This window comes from Aquarana catesbeiana, linkage group LG03 (assembly GCF_042186555.1).
Source record: "Aquarana catesbeiana isolate 2022-GZ linkage group LG03, ASM4218655v1, whole genome shotgun sequence".
Lineage (NCBI taxonomy): Eukaryota > Metazoa > Chordata > Amphibia > Anura > Ranidae > Aquarana > Aquarana catesbeiana.
Genome location: NC_133326.1, coordinates 68,433,223 through 68,448,637, shown reverse-complemented (window position 1 = coordinate 68,448,637; position 15,415 = coordinate 68,433,223). Strand labels below are relative to the sequence as shown.

Genomic DNA, 15,415 nt, shown 5'->3' with positions numbered 1-15,415 from the left:
CAATGGCCTCCATGTAAGCGGGAATTTACACTGACAACCATTGTCGAGGAGATTTGTCCTGACCACCGATATAAGGTGACACTTCTATACCGACCACCAATGTTAGGGGGATTTACACTGACCACCAGTGTAAGGGCAATTCTGCACTTCCCACCAATGTAAAGGGAAATTTACACTGATCACCAATATAATGAAGAATTTACATTGACAACCAGTGTAAGGGGGGGATTTTATATAAAAAAACAATAAAGAGGGATTTCTACCCTGGCCACCAATGTAAGTGGGGATTTACACTCGCCACCAATTTATAGGGGGCTTCTTCATGCACCACCAATGTAAGGGAGGATTCGAAACTGACCACAAATGCAAGTTTGAATTTTCTTCTACTGATTACCAATATAAAGAGGAGTTTCTACACTGGCCACCCATGTAATGAGGATTTACACTGACCACTAATGTAATAGGAGCATTCACAGTAACCACCAATGTAAGGAGGGATTTACACTGACCACCAATGTAAGGGGGGCCTTCACACTGGCTACTAGTGTAAATTAAAAGATTGTACACCGAGCTCCAATATAATAAGAAGATTTACACTGACCGCCAATATAACTGAGATATTTAGCCTGCGTTCACATTTGTGTGTATTGGGCAAGTATGCAAAATCGATTTCCTGATGGAGCTGTGGCACCATGTTATTTTTAAAAAGGGTTCCACCTCCAATTTGCTTACCTGTGCAGAACAGGCTGATGTTAGGCTTAATGACCACAGTTGTAGGCAAAACTTTCCAGCATGCCTCTTTACCTCCCCAGTGGGCAGCATTCAGCAGAAGTGATGGTGAAAATGACCTCTGGGGGGCATGATATACATATGAATGCCGACTCTACTAACATATCAATGCAGCCAGTCAGCGGCTATTTACATATTAATGCCACAGCTATTTACATTGCAGGTTATTTAGATGTAAACACAGGGTCTACAGGTAAGTCATCTGTACATGGCAATAGGGCAGACCTTGAGCAACATTAGTAACAGATCTTCACACTGAGATATCGGGACAAAGCATGGGACTAAAACTTCAAGAGACTAGGGAATTTAAACTGGGATAGTTAGCAAATATGAGGCAGTTGCTTTGGGCCCCACAACAATGATGGGGCTCAGGGCAGCTGCCCCTTTTGCCCTGCCTTAAAGACAGCCTTGATTCTGACCACCACTGGAAGGGGAGCAGTCTTTCCACTAACCAGCAATATAAAGAGGAATTTTTCCCACTGACTCCCAGTTAATTTGTTTTAGCGAGGCTTCCCTGAAATCTGAAAATACATTCTGAGGCACCTCTTGAATAAAAGGGATGCGTAAGGCTGTAATAGAGAGAACAAATTGTATCATTATTGTGAAACAGTTACCTAAAAGAGATCTGTTTTTCCACAGTGATGCTTTTGATTTTGAATTTGGAGTTGTAATCGTGAGAATCAGCCAGGGATTAGACATCTCGGCAGTACTTCAAGCTCAAGGTAAGTGATTTGTTTATGGACAAACAGGTCTTGGTTTAACAGATTTAGGACCGCTGAAAGTGTCACAAACCACTGATGGTTGAATGAAATACAGAAGAAGCAGTTATAGGTTAGCACGCTGTTCCGAGTCTCCTTTGACACCGCTGCTTTTATTTTTGTTTACAAATACAAGAGTTGCTTTATCTTTGCTGGTTTCTCCCTACCTCTGTTAATGTATCTTTGTCTAGTGGAATTTAAATAATTATTTTGAGAAAACAAAATGAAAATGGTGTGCAGTGACAAAAATTCAGGCACTGTAAGTTGCCAATAAAAGGTTAGTCCATCTGTAACGGGTATTTTCCAAAAAAATCCCCCATGCATTCCAGCATACCAAGCACATTCCATGCCACTTCTCCTCTGTTCAAATAGGGGCTCCTGCCCCCCTCCATACATGTCAGTAATGTGAGACCTGTCCAAAACAACTTCTCAGTAGCTGCCCCCCCCCCCCCCCCACATGGCAGGATGTGCCAGACGTTAGAAATTCGCCTCCACTGGCTGATCTAGCTCATTAAAACCTGATGTATCAGCAGTGGCCAGCAGTAGACACTGCAAATGCATGGTGTTTGAACAAGCCAGAGTGGCCATTGGGGCACACATCTAAAGTCCATGTTGTCCTGCCATGGAGGGTGTAGAGAGCACCTAAAGACTATTGTAAAGCTATATGCTGTTAAAGGTTGCTTCAAAGCTCAACTCCAGGCAACTAAAAACATATCCCTTGAAGTAGGCCTGTGCCTGCACTACAAGGGTTAATTGCTTGTTTTTGTCTAGGGCAGTGGTCTCCAAACTGTGGCCTGAGGGCCAGATGCGGCCCCTTGCTAGCTTTTATCTGGCCCTTGGGGCACTTTTTTTTGCACTGACACCAATGAAGGGCACAATTCCTCCCAATAACACCAATGATGGTGCACAATTCCTACCAATGACTTCAACGATTGGACACAGTTCCTCCCAATGACACCAACAATGAGGCACAATTTCTACCTATGATATCGACAGTGGGGCACAGTTCCTCCTAATGAAACCATCAATGAGGCCCAATGACACCAATGATGGGGGATAGTTTACTCCCACTGATGCTGGGACATTTTTTACTCCCGAGGGCTACAGTCCGGCCCCCCTAAAGTCTGAAGGTCAGTAAACTGGCCCTTTGTTTAGAATTTTTGGAGACCCCTGGTCTAGGGGAACAAAAAAAGAGATTTACTTACCCAATGCTCTGCTCCTCCTCGCAGCTCATTATCGCTCACTGATTGGTTGCTAGAGGTTACTGCACAATATTACTCCTCACCGATTGGTTGCTATGGGTTACTGCTTATCATTATCGCTCACTTATTGGTTGCTAAAGGTTACAGCACACCATCACTGGGGAGGGGGGCAGGGCAGTGTTGTGGTGTGTGATGCAACTGTTGAGGTACAGGTGATTGGATGGCAGGATGCAGTTTAGAGTGATGGTGGCAGCGTTGGGGTAATAGGCTGAGATCATATTTCCCATATAATGTCATAGGTGGGATGAGGATGATGATGACAGTTGGATAACAGTATCAGACTCTGATCCTATACAGAGGCTGTTACTATCAGTTTATGAAGACTATCCATTAATTTCCCTATTAGAGTCGAGAAATCAATTGTCTGATAAAGGATTTTTTACAGGAATATTATTTGATAAGGTATGGCAGGAAATGAGGAGAATTACTGGAATAAAGGCATATACGTCATATACTCCAATATGGACCAATAGTAGCTATTCATAACTGTTGAAACTGGAAGGGTTTGAAATTTGGAGGCAGAAGGGACTAAGGTACATGATACAGTTATCTAAGGAAGATGAGATGAAAACCTTTAGTGAATTAAGAAATTAATATAATATCCCAAACCAAAGATTTTTTTCAATTTTTACAGCTTAGGCATGCATTAAAAGCACAGGGTCAATCGCATGAATTGAAGTTTAATAAATCAGTGGCAATAACCTTGCTCGATAAGATGGAAAGAAAAAAGGGTTTGATATCACAATTATATGATATATGAGAAAACTAAAGGTGCTGTGAATATACCTGCAAGATCAGCATGGGCTGGCGATATAGGGCCAATTTCTGATGAACAGTGGGCATTGGCGCTGTCGGCAATACCTTTGGCTTCTCTATCTCCAAATCAAAATTTAACACAACCATTCATCCTACATAGAGTACATTATACACCCGAGAAATTATTTAAATGGAAACGGAGGGATACAGACCAATGCCCTAGATGTAAAGGGGGGGCAGCCAACTCCACATGATATGGAGATGCCCTAAACTCCATCGCTATTGGTACGGGGTGGTATCTATGATTAATAATGTATTTGAGATTAAGATGTCTATAGAACCGGGGGGATGTCTCCTGGGTATCATGGATGAACTAAGAACTCCGGGGGAATACATGGTATCAATAAATAGAAGTTTATTTCAGGCTCGTAAGCTTATAGCACAAAAATGGTTGTCACCGTATGCACCTACAGTAGCAGAATGGAAAATGCAAGTAAGGGAAACCATAATTAAGGAAAAATATACCTTTTTACATAGAGGCAGTCTAGGGAAATTTGAAAAAATATGGAGAAGATGGTTTGATATTCTGGATGTATGATGAGAGGGGATCAGATAGATGTGGGAGCGATGGGGAGAGGGGGGGGGGCATGGGGGCCAGGGGTGGAGTTTTTTTTTTTTCTCTTTTTTTTTTGTTTGTCTTTTTTGTCTTTTTTTCATTATTCCCTCTCTATACGTGCTGGGTTGTATGTTGTTATCGTTGTTTATGATGTTTGTATATAAAAGAAATAAAAAAATTACTTAATTAAAAAAAAAATAATAATCATGTGTTGCTTCACCCACTATACCTATGGCAGTTTCGCTTTCCATCCCAACATCCCAAAAAACAAACACACACATAGACTTATCTAGAAAACTTTAATAATAAAACATAATGATCTCTTTCACTCACTGATTGCTTCATGCTCACTAATTGGTTGCTAGAGGTTACTGCACATCATTAACACTCACTGATTGTTTGCTAGAGGTTACTGCTTACCATTATCACTCACTGATTGGTTGCTAAAGGTTACAGCACACCATTACCGCTCACTGGGGGGGGGGGGCAGGGCAGTGTTGTGGTGTGTGATGCAACTGTTGAGGTACAGGTGGTTGGATGGCAGCATGCAGTTTAGAGTGATGGTGGCAGCGTTGGGGTGAGAGGCTGAGATCATATTTCCCATATAATGTCATAGGTGGGATACAGGAGGGATGAGGATGATGATGACAGGAGGTAGGGTGGTAGGATTCCAGAGGTGGAGTACAGGGGGATAATGATGACAGGGGGTGGGGTGGTAGGATGCCAGAGGTGGGATACAGAGGGATGATAGGGGTGTTGATGACAATGTGTGGAGTGGTAGGATGTCAGCAGAGGGGGATTATGGGGATGATGATGACAGTGGGTGGGGTGGTAGGAAGCTGGCAGTGCTGTACAGGGGGAATGAAGATAGGATGAAGGATGATGATGATGGGGGTAGGGTGGTAGGATGCTAGAGGTGGGTTACAGGGGGATGATGGGGATGTTGATGATAGGGGGTAGGGTGGTAGGATGTCAGAGGTGGGATACGGGGGGATGATGAATATAGTGGGTGGGGTGGTAAGAAGCTGGCAGTGGGGCACAGGGGGATGAAGATGACAGGGGGTATGGTGGTAGGTAACTGGCAATGGGGTACGAGGTGGATGATGATGAAAGTGGGTGGGGTGGTAGGCAGCTGACAGAGGGGTACAGGAGAGATGAAGATGAAAGGGGAGTGGGGTGGTAGGAAGCAGGCAGTGTGGTACAGGGGGATGAAGATGACAGGGGGTAGGGTGGTAGGAAGCTGACAGTGGGGTACAGGGGGATGAAGATTACAAGGGGGGGTGGAAAGAAGCTAGCAGAGAGCTATAGGGGGATGAAAATGATGGGGGGTGGTAGGAAGCTTGCAGTGAGGTACAGGAGAGATGAAGATGACAGGGGGTGGGGTGGTAGGAAACTGGCAGAGGGGTGTACTATGTCTGCAGTCTCTGACCATCTCTTGTATCATGTCTGCAGTCTCTGACCATCTCCTGTACTATGTCTGCAGTCTCTGACCATCTCTTGTATCATGTCTGCAGTCTCTGACCATCTCCTGTACTATGTCCCCAGTTTCTGTCCATCTCCTGTACTATGTATGCAGTCTCTGACCATCTCCTGTACTATGTTCCCAGTCTCTGACCATCTCCTGTACTAAGTCTATAGTCTCTGGCCATCTCTTGTATCATGTCTGCAGTCTCTGACCATCTCCTGTACTATGTATTCAGTCTCTGGCCATCTCCTGTACTATTTCTGCAGTCTCTAACCATCTCCTGTACTATGTATGCAGTCTCTGGCCATCTCCTGTACTATGTCTGCAGTCTCTGACCATCTCCTGTAGTGTGTCTGCAGTCTCTGACCATCTCTTGTATTATGTCTGCAGTCTCTGACCATCTCCTGTACTATGTCCCCAGTTTCTGACCATCTCCTGTACTATGTATGCAGTCTCTGACCATCTCCTGTACTATGTTCCCAGTCTCTGACCATCTCCTGTACTAAGTCTATAGTCTCTGGCCATCTCTTGTATCATGTCTGCAGTCTCTGACCATCTCCTGTACTATGTATTCAGTCTCTGGCCATCTCCTGTACTATTTCTGCAGTCTCTGACCATCTCCTGTACTATGTATGCAGTCTCTGACATCTCCTGTACTATGTCTGCAGTCTCTGACCATCTCTTGTACTATGTATACAGTCTCTGACCATCTCCTGTACTATGTATGCAGTCTCTGACATCTCCTGTACTATATATGCAGTCTCTGACCATCTCCTGTAGTATGTCTTCAGTCTCTGACCATCTCCTGTACTATGTATACAGTCTCTGACCATCTCCTGTACTATATATGCAGTCTCTGACCATCTCCTGTAGTATGTCTACAGTCCCTGATCATCTCCTGCAGTATATCTGCAGTCTCTGACTGTCTCTTGTAGTATGTCTGCAGTCTCTGACCGTCTCTTGTAGTATGTCTGCAGTCTCTGACCATCTCCTGTAGGATGTCTGCACCCTCTCTGCAGGCATCACACGCGTTATTGCATTGGCAGGAGGTCTGTTCTCATCTGAAAACTTTTTTGGATGATCAAACTTATAACTGGCTGGATAAAGATCAATAGCACTTGAAGACAAACCTGCACTTTTTTCAAGGTGGGTCTGGGGGCGGGGCCATGGGTGGGGCTGAAGGAGGGACCAGGGGTGGGACTGAAGGGGGCCCCATCAGGTAGTCTGTATGGGGCCCCATGATTTCTATCAGCGGCCCTGAAGGCAGTGATTGTCTTGGAGGTGTGTTTGGGGTTGTTATCATGTTGGATTACTGCCCTGTGGTCCCCTCTGAAGGGAGGGGGATCATGCTCTGCTTCAGTATGTCACAGTACATGTTGGCGTTCATGGTTCCCTCAATGAACTGTAGCTCCCCAGTGCCGGCAGCACTCATGCAGCCCCAGACCATGACACTCCCACCATCATGCTTGACTGTAGGCAAGACACACTTGTCTTTGTGCTCCTCACCTGGTTGCCGCCACACACGCTTGACACCATCTGAACCAAATAAGTTTGACTGTCTCATCAGACCACAGGACATGGTTCCAGTAATCCATGTCCTTAGTCTGCTTGCCTTCAGGAAACTGTGGGCTTACTTGTGTATCATCTTTAGAAGAGGCTTCCTTCTGGGACAACAGCCATGCAGAACAATTTGATGCAGTGTGAGGCATATGGTCTGAGCACTGACAGGCTGATCCCCCCCCACCCCCACCCCTTCAACCTCTGCAGCAATGCTGGCAGCACTCATACATCTATTTCCCAAAGACAACCTCAGGATATGACACTAAGCATATGCACTCAACTTCTTTGGTCGACCATGGTGAGGCCTGTTCTGAGTGGAGCCTGTCCTGTTAAACCGCTGTATGGTCTTGGCCACCGTGCTGCAGCTCTCATTTGTTTTGGAAATTTTCAATTTTTTTTACAATTTTCAAAACTTTGTTACAAAAAGCGAGATCTGCAAAATACTCACCATGCCTCTCAGAAAATAGCTTGGGGTGTCTACTTTCAAAAATGGGGTCATTTTGGGAGGGGGGGGTTTGTGCTGTCTTGGCATTTCATGGCCCCTGAAACTGCGATAGGGAGTGAGGAGTGAAATCAAAAATGTAGGCCCTTAGAGAGCCTGAAGGCGGTGCTTGGTTTTCAGGGTCCTGTACGCGGCTAGGCTGCCAAAAAGTCTCACACATTTGGTATCCCCGTATTCAGGAGAAGCAGCCGAGTGTATCTTGGGGTGAAATGACACCTGGGAGGGAAAATGGCTAATTGGGCCCAATTTGGACATTTTCACTTAGGGGGTGTACTCACTTTTGTTGCCAGCGGTTTAGACATTAATGGCTGTGTGTTGAGTTATTTTGAGGGGACAGCAAATTTACAATGTTATACAAGCTGTACATTCACCACTTTACATTGTAGCAAAGTGTAATTTCTTCAGTGTTATCACATGAAAAGATATAATAAAATATTTACAAAAATGTGAGGGGTGTACTCAGGGCAGGACTTAGGGTGGTGGGGGCCCCATAGCTCTATAAAACAGAAATAGAAAAGGACAAGGTGCGCCAGACTCAGTGCAGTATTAAAGAACTTCTGTTTAATTGGACAAGACAAAACAGCCAAATGGGCTACTCACAAAAGTAGATAATATTTAAGCGTATAAGTAGGGGATACTGTACTGGTATTCGTCCTGGGTCCACGATTAATAAAAGATAATAAAAATGGATAAAATGATAATTACCGTATTTATCGGCGTATAACACGCACCACAAGTTTAGGAGGGAATTTTAAGGAAAAAACTTTTAGGAGGGAAGTTTAAAGAAAAAAACTTTTATTTAAATGCCCATCAATGCAGCCTTATCAGTGTCAGTGTAGCCTTGTCAGTGTCAGTGTTGCCTTGTCAGTGTCATTGTAGCCTTGCCCCAGTGTCATTTGCAGACTTGTCATTGCTGCCTTGTCATTGCAGCCTTTCAGTTTAAAAATGGCGCCACCGAGATACAGAGCCGGATGCCCTGTGTATTTCGGCGACTTTCGGCTGCTATCTGCGGCTTTCAGCAGCTCTCGGCGGCTTTCGAAACGGGCGGGGCCCACGGGGCCTTGGGCTTAAGCCCAGTCAAGCCCAATGGTAATTTCGGCCCTGGGAGTACTCACTTTTGTGAGATACTGTATATATACAGTATATATATATATATATATATATATATATATATATATATATATATATATATATATATATAAAAATATAACATATAACTTTATGGGAAATTGGTGACAAATGAAACCCATGGCCACATGGCGTAAAAGCAGCCTCCTGCTCCCAGCACCCAGCTATCTGCCTCTGAAAGATATAATTATAGGTGATAAAATGATTGAATATGGGTTTTGTTTCATTCATTCATTAATTTCCAGAGATGGATGCTCATAAATTACAAGTTTTAAATAAAACCATAATTAATTCCCATTTGAGCTGTGAATTTCCTGTAATCTGTTTATTGAAAAGAGATAAAATACACATCCTCCTGTCTACCTAGCATTGTCATAACTCATTTCTATGATAGTGGGGAACAGAGTGTAAAGGAAAATGTTACATTCAATGAAAGTGACATCAATTATGATAGTAATAAATGTCTTGGAACTGGTGGACTGAACCAGTATAGCAATGGTTTGTAGCACACGGTGACATATTCAGTTATGATGATAACATGCATGATTTATACGTTGTCACTCTCCATTCTGCAGATACCAAATAGAAGCAATGTATACCCACTGTGTAATTTTTTAAATATAACACAATATGTGAAAGAAATCATTTATTCATTACGAGAAGACCATGGATTTTAGTAATGGGTATGTGGTTTGGGGAGATGGTTCATAGTAAAGAATAGCTAAAGACAAACACCTGTCAGGTTTTTATTGCTGTACGTGTCCTCATCAGGGAGCTTCACCTTCTCTATTCGTCCTGTTTACTGTTATCAGTGAAAAATAAAATAAAAAATCTCAAATTTTTGGCTTTCAGAACAGGAATAGAGGGGAAATCTTCCAATGGGGACACTAGTTCTAGTGACAACCAGTGATTCCTTCACTCTGAAGGGATTGCCTCTCATTTCCTGTTTTGTCTGTGGGACAGGAAGTGAAGGGAAATCTCACCAACGGTACACAGGTGGCAAAAAAAAAAAACTGACAGGGGTTATAACACTCCCTTACTCTATCCAAACTTAAAAAAAATGGTTTACCTATACTTCTAATTTAAATTTGACCTTTAAATATACTCAGCATTTTGAGGAACCCAGTTCTCCCATAATATCTATGTACTTGTTCATGCATGGCTATATTGGTATTCATTTTCTACGTAGTGAGGCAGGGCAATGTGAAATGACCATGTCATGCAAGAGTCTACCTAAGGCCCCAGTCATGGTATGCATAGCAGGAACACATATTCCTGCTCACATGTTTTTTGTTTTTAATTTTGCACAATTTTGCAGCATTTTCATGGGTCAAGCAAAGGGCAGCCCATCAGTGGAGGCCGGTGGTAATTTTCTTTGGGGGCGCAATGCTCTGTGCCATGATCCCACATATTTTGAAGCCTATTATAGCATATGGCTTTAATCAGGTGCTTCAAAAAAACACCACCTAAAAGGGGCCGGATGCCTGAATAAGGGGTGGCAGTGGTTGCTGTAGATAGATTCATGCTATGCATGAACTTATCCATTAGTCATGTAGGGGGTGGCGTGGAGAGAGGGGGCGTCGCCCGGGCACCCCTCATGGGCGGGCCGCCGCTGCAGCTTATTGACTTGAATGGGCCTACACACAACAAACATGCCCAAGAAGCTCCTGCACCTTTTTGGGTGATGAGCATGGCACTTTTTTATTTCATTTGTGTTTTGCCTCGATTTCCAGGTGACAATTATAGCAAAATCGCACCGCATTTCAGGTGCCAATAAGAATTGATGGCACCTAAATCTGTGCCATGCATTTTGCCGCGATTTTAGCACTATCTGGTATTGTGCGATTTCAGATTCAGTGTGAATGGGGCCTTGAATCTAAAGCTGGCCGTACACACATAGATGTATTTTGCTCACTTTCCTCCATCCAAGCTAAACAGTGTGCATGGATGGATCTACCCTGCAGGCTATTATATTCTGACAGCCAGCATCCATGGCTGTCAGAATACCCGAACAGTGGTGGCATCTTAATGGTTGCAATCACTGTATGGCCAACTTCTGTTGAACCGAGTAGTGCCAACAGGGGCACCCACAGCTCAATTTTCGAGCCATGTATGGCAGCCTTAAAGTGATAGTAACCTCTTTTGTGCCATTTTTACCTAAAGGTAAGCTTATATTAAATCTTACCTGTAGGTAAAATGAATATCTCCTAAACGTGCACCGTCGAGATATTCCAGTGAGCAGCAGACAGTGACGTCAACGCGCATGCACTCTGAAGGAACTGCATACCTGTGCCATATCTTCAGAGCTCTGCGCTGTGCCCGGGGCTCCAGCACACATGCATGGGAGTGATTTTATTGCAGCTCTGCCAATCAGATGGCCAGAGCCCACGTACCCAGAAGAAGACAGGATGAAGATGGAATCCCTGTCAGCGGTGACAGGGTGCCGCTGGAGGGATCCGTTCTAAAGGTAAGTCTGACATAATGTGCTGGTACCCAGTGTATACTAGCACATTATGGCTTAAACCTGCAGGGGGGCCCTTTTTTAAAAACTTTTAGGTCCCTTTCACACTGGGGCGGTTTGCAGGCACTATTGCGCTAATAATATCGCCTGCAAACCGACCTGAAACAGCCGCTGCTGTCTCTCCAGTGTGAAAGCCCCGAGGGCTTTCACACTGGAGCGGTGCGCTAGCAGGACGGGAAAAAAAAATCCTGCTAGCAGCATCTTCGGAGCGGTGAAGGAGCAGAGTATACACCGCTCCTTCACCGCTTCTGCCCATTGAAATCAATGGGACAGCGTGGCTATACCGCCGGCAAAGCGCCTCTGCAGAGGAGCTTTGCGGTGTTTTTTAACCCTTTCTCGGCCGCTAGCGGGGGTAAAACCACCCCGCTAGCAGCCGAATACCGACGGTAAAGCGCCGCTTACAATAGCGGCGCTTTACCACCTCCGCCGCCTCCGCCCCAGTGTGAAAGGGCCCTTAGACACAGCAGGAACACATAAGGGTTGATTTACTAAAGGCACATAGACTCTTTGTAAGAGCAGTTGCTCCAGAGCCTAGTAAATGTGCAGGAGCTCTGATTATATAATAAATATCATGCAATAAAATTGTTGCATGTATGGTTGCTATAAGGAGCAATTTACTGTCAGTGTCTATGCTGCGAACACTGGCCATACACAAAGCAATTTTCTAGTAACATCAATAATTTTCGGCCAGCTTTTGATCTAAAAACTGACTAAATGCATGAAGGCAACCTACTCCTAGAGATATTTATCTGTCCTCCACAATGATCTTCCTCTTATATTCTGCTTTGATATATGTCTCAAAAAATTGTGCAAAAATATAAACATGTGACCAGTCAGGGTATTACATACTTCTATGGCTGATACTTGATAAAAAAAAAACGTCTATGACGACTGTGTTTTCAATAAACATTCATAATGCAATAATATGAAAGTGCCAAAAAATGTCTAAAGTGACAAGTGCTGTAATTCATATGTTCATTAGTGAATCAGCAAAAAGTGACAAGTGCTATAATTTTAAGTCCTTGATATGGTGCTGCAAAAGATTTCATAAAAATATATATAGTGCTGCAAAAGATCACAAGACCATGGGTGTGCCAGTGTCTCCACTCGTGCTCCCCCTCTCTTGCTGCACTCACCAGAGAGTTCTCCCCACCAGGGGTTAACCAGCATTCACAGCACCAGTAGCTGCATATAGATCCTGATTCAAGCGGATATCTGTGTCTCCCACTGCCCCAGAAATCTCATACATGTGCAAAGATAATAAAAATATCCATAGCATAACTCCATTTGGCAGATGTAATATACAATGGGAACGGAAAGTATTCAGACCCCCTTAAATTTTTCACTGTTTGTTATATTGCAGCCGTTTGCTAAAATCATTTAAGTTCATTTTTTTCCTCATTAATGTACACACAGCACCCCATATTGACAGAAAAACACAGAATTGTTGACATTTTTGCAGATTTATTAAAAAAGAAAAACTGAAATATCACATGGTCCTAAGTATTCAGACCCTTTGCTCAGTATTTAGTAGAAGCACCCTTTTGATCTAATACAGCCATGAGTCTTTTTGGGAAAGATGCAACAAGTTTTTCACACCTGGATTTGGGGATCCTCTGCCATTCCTCCTTGCAGATCCTCTCCAGTTCTCTCAGGTTGGATGGTAAACGTTGGTGGACAGCCATTTTTAGGTCTTAACAGAGATGCTTAATTGGGTTTAAGTCAGGGCTCTGGCTGGGCCATTCAAGAACAGTCACAGAGTTATTTTATTATTATTTCAGGTACTTATATAGCGCCGTCAATTTACGCAGCGCTTTACATATACATTGTACATTCACATCAGTCCCTACCCTCAAGGAGCTTACAATCTAAGGTCCCTAACATTCATACACACTAGGGACAATTTAGACAGGATCCAATTAACCTACGAGCATGTATTTGGAGTGTGGGAGGAAACCGGAGTACTCGGGGGAAACCCACGCAGGCACAGGGAGAACATGCAAACTCCAAGCAGGTAGTGTCGTGGTTGGGATTCAAACCAGCGACCCTTCTTACTGCTAGGCGAAAGTGCTATCCACTACACAACTGTGCCAGAGTTGTTGTGAAGCCACTCTTTCATTATTTTAGCTGTGTGCTTAGGGTCATTGTCTTGTTGGAAGGTAAACCTTCGGCCCAGTCTGAGGTCCTGAGCACTCTGGAGAAGGTTTTCGTCCAGGATATCCCTGTACTTGGCCGCATTCATCTTTCCCTCGATTTCAACCAGTCATCCTGTCCCTGCAGCTGAAAAACACCCCCACAGCATGATGCTGCCACCACCACGCTTCACTGTTGGGACTGTATTGGACAGGTGATGAGCAGTGCCTGGTTTTCTCCACACATACCGCTTAGAATTGAGGCCAAAAAGTTCTATCTTGGTCTCATCAGACCAAAGAATCTTATTTTTCACCATCTTGGAGTCCTTCGGGTGTTTTTTAGCAAATGGAATGCGGGCTTTCATGTGTCTTGCACTGAGGAGAGGCTTCCGTCAGGCCACTCTGCCATAAAGCCCCAACTGGTGGAGGGCTGCAGTGATGGTTGACTTTCTACAACTTTCTCCCATCTCCCGACTGCATCTCTGGAGCTCAGCCACAGGGATCTTTGGGTTCTTCTTTACCTTTCTCACCAAGGCTCTTCTCCCCCGATAGCTCAGTTTGGCCAGACGGCCAGCTCTAGCAAGGGTTCTGTTCGTCCCAAACGTCTTCCATTTAAGGATTATGGAGGCCACTGTGCTCTTAGGAACCTTAAGTGCAGCAGACATTTTTTTGTAATCTTGGCCAGAACTGTGCCTTGTCACAATTCTGTCTCTGAGCTCTTCAGGCAGTTGCTTTGATCTCATGATTCTCATTTGCTCTGACATGCACTGTGAGCTGTAAAGTCTTATATAGACAGGTGTGTGGCTTTCCTAATCAAGTCCAAACAGTATAATCAAAGCTAGCTGGACTCAAATGAAGTGTAGAACCATCTCAAGGATGATCAGAAGAAATGGACAGCACCTGAGTTAGATATATGAGTCTCACAGCAAAGGGTCTGAATACTTAGGACCATGTGATATTTCAGTTTTTCTTTTTTATTAAATCTGCAAAAATGTCAACAATTCTGTGTTTTTCTGTCAATATGGGGTGCTGTGTGTACATTAATAAGGAAAAAAAAGTGAACTTAAATGATTTTAGCAAATGGCTGCAATATAACAAAGAGTGAAACATTTAAGGGGGTCTGAATACTTTCCGTCCCCACTATATGTATAAAGTAATGCACTTACATTGGTAAAGATAATTACAAGCGGTTTGCAAACATAAGAACAAGGAAGTCTGGGACACGATGTGCTCCACTGACCCAAAACCAGAAGTGATGCAATGAAGCTGTAGCTCCAATCTACATGTTTTGTCACTAAGACGTCATCAGGAGCTGTCTCAAATGCCAAAACGCCTATTTTTTTGGCATATTTGGGGTGCCATTAAAAATAATGGCACCCAAATGAGTGTTGTGCATTTACCACAATTTTGCCATGTTCTGGAATAGCAGGCAGGGTCTCGTGATTCTGTTACCCTGAGATATGATGAGGGTCTAAAAGAAATCTGTGCTGAGGTAAATGGAAGGCTGCAATTGTTTATCTCCTTCTGATAATGCCAGATGACTGGGAGGCCCCACAACCATTTCCAAGTCACTGAACTGGAATAAGTAAGCAGATCATAGCAGTGTATGGCCCTGCTGGATCAACATAATCCAGCCACTTAATCGATTTCACAAAGTTCACAAAAGAATATTGGTGAACCGGAGAAACTGCAGAAAAGGGCAACCAAACTGATAAGAGGCATAGAGGAGCTCAGCTATGAGGAAAGATTGGAGGAACTGAATCTTTTCTCTCTTCTGAAGAGGAAATTAAGGGGGGGATATGATCAACATGTATAAGTGGTCCATATAGGGAACTTGGTGAGTTACCGTATATACTCGAGTATAAGTCGTTCCGAGTATAAGTCGAGGCCCTAATTTACCACAAAAAAATTGGAAAAACTTATTGA

General features: G+C 43.8%; 1 protein-coding gene across 1 annotated transcript in view; it reads left to right on the top strand.

Moving 5' to 3' along the window:
* The window catches only part of SLC12A1 (solute carrier family 12 member 1), a 199,763-nt gene that overhangs the window by 120,558 nt on the left and 63,790 nt on the right, over positions 1-15,415 (top strand). The window contains exon 19 of the mRNA XM_073618670.1: positions 1,429-1,511. Coding sequence (XP_073474771.1) covers positions 1,429-1,511 — 83 coding nt within the window. The remainder of the gene's footprint in view (positions 1-1,428; positions 1,512-15,415) is intronic.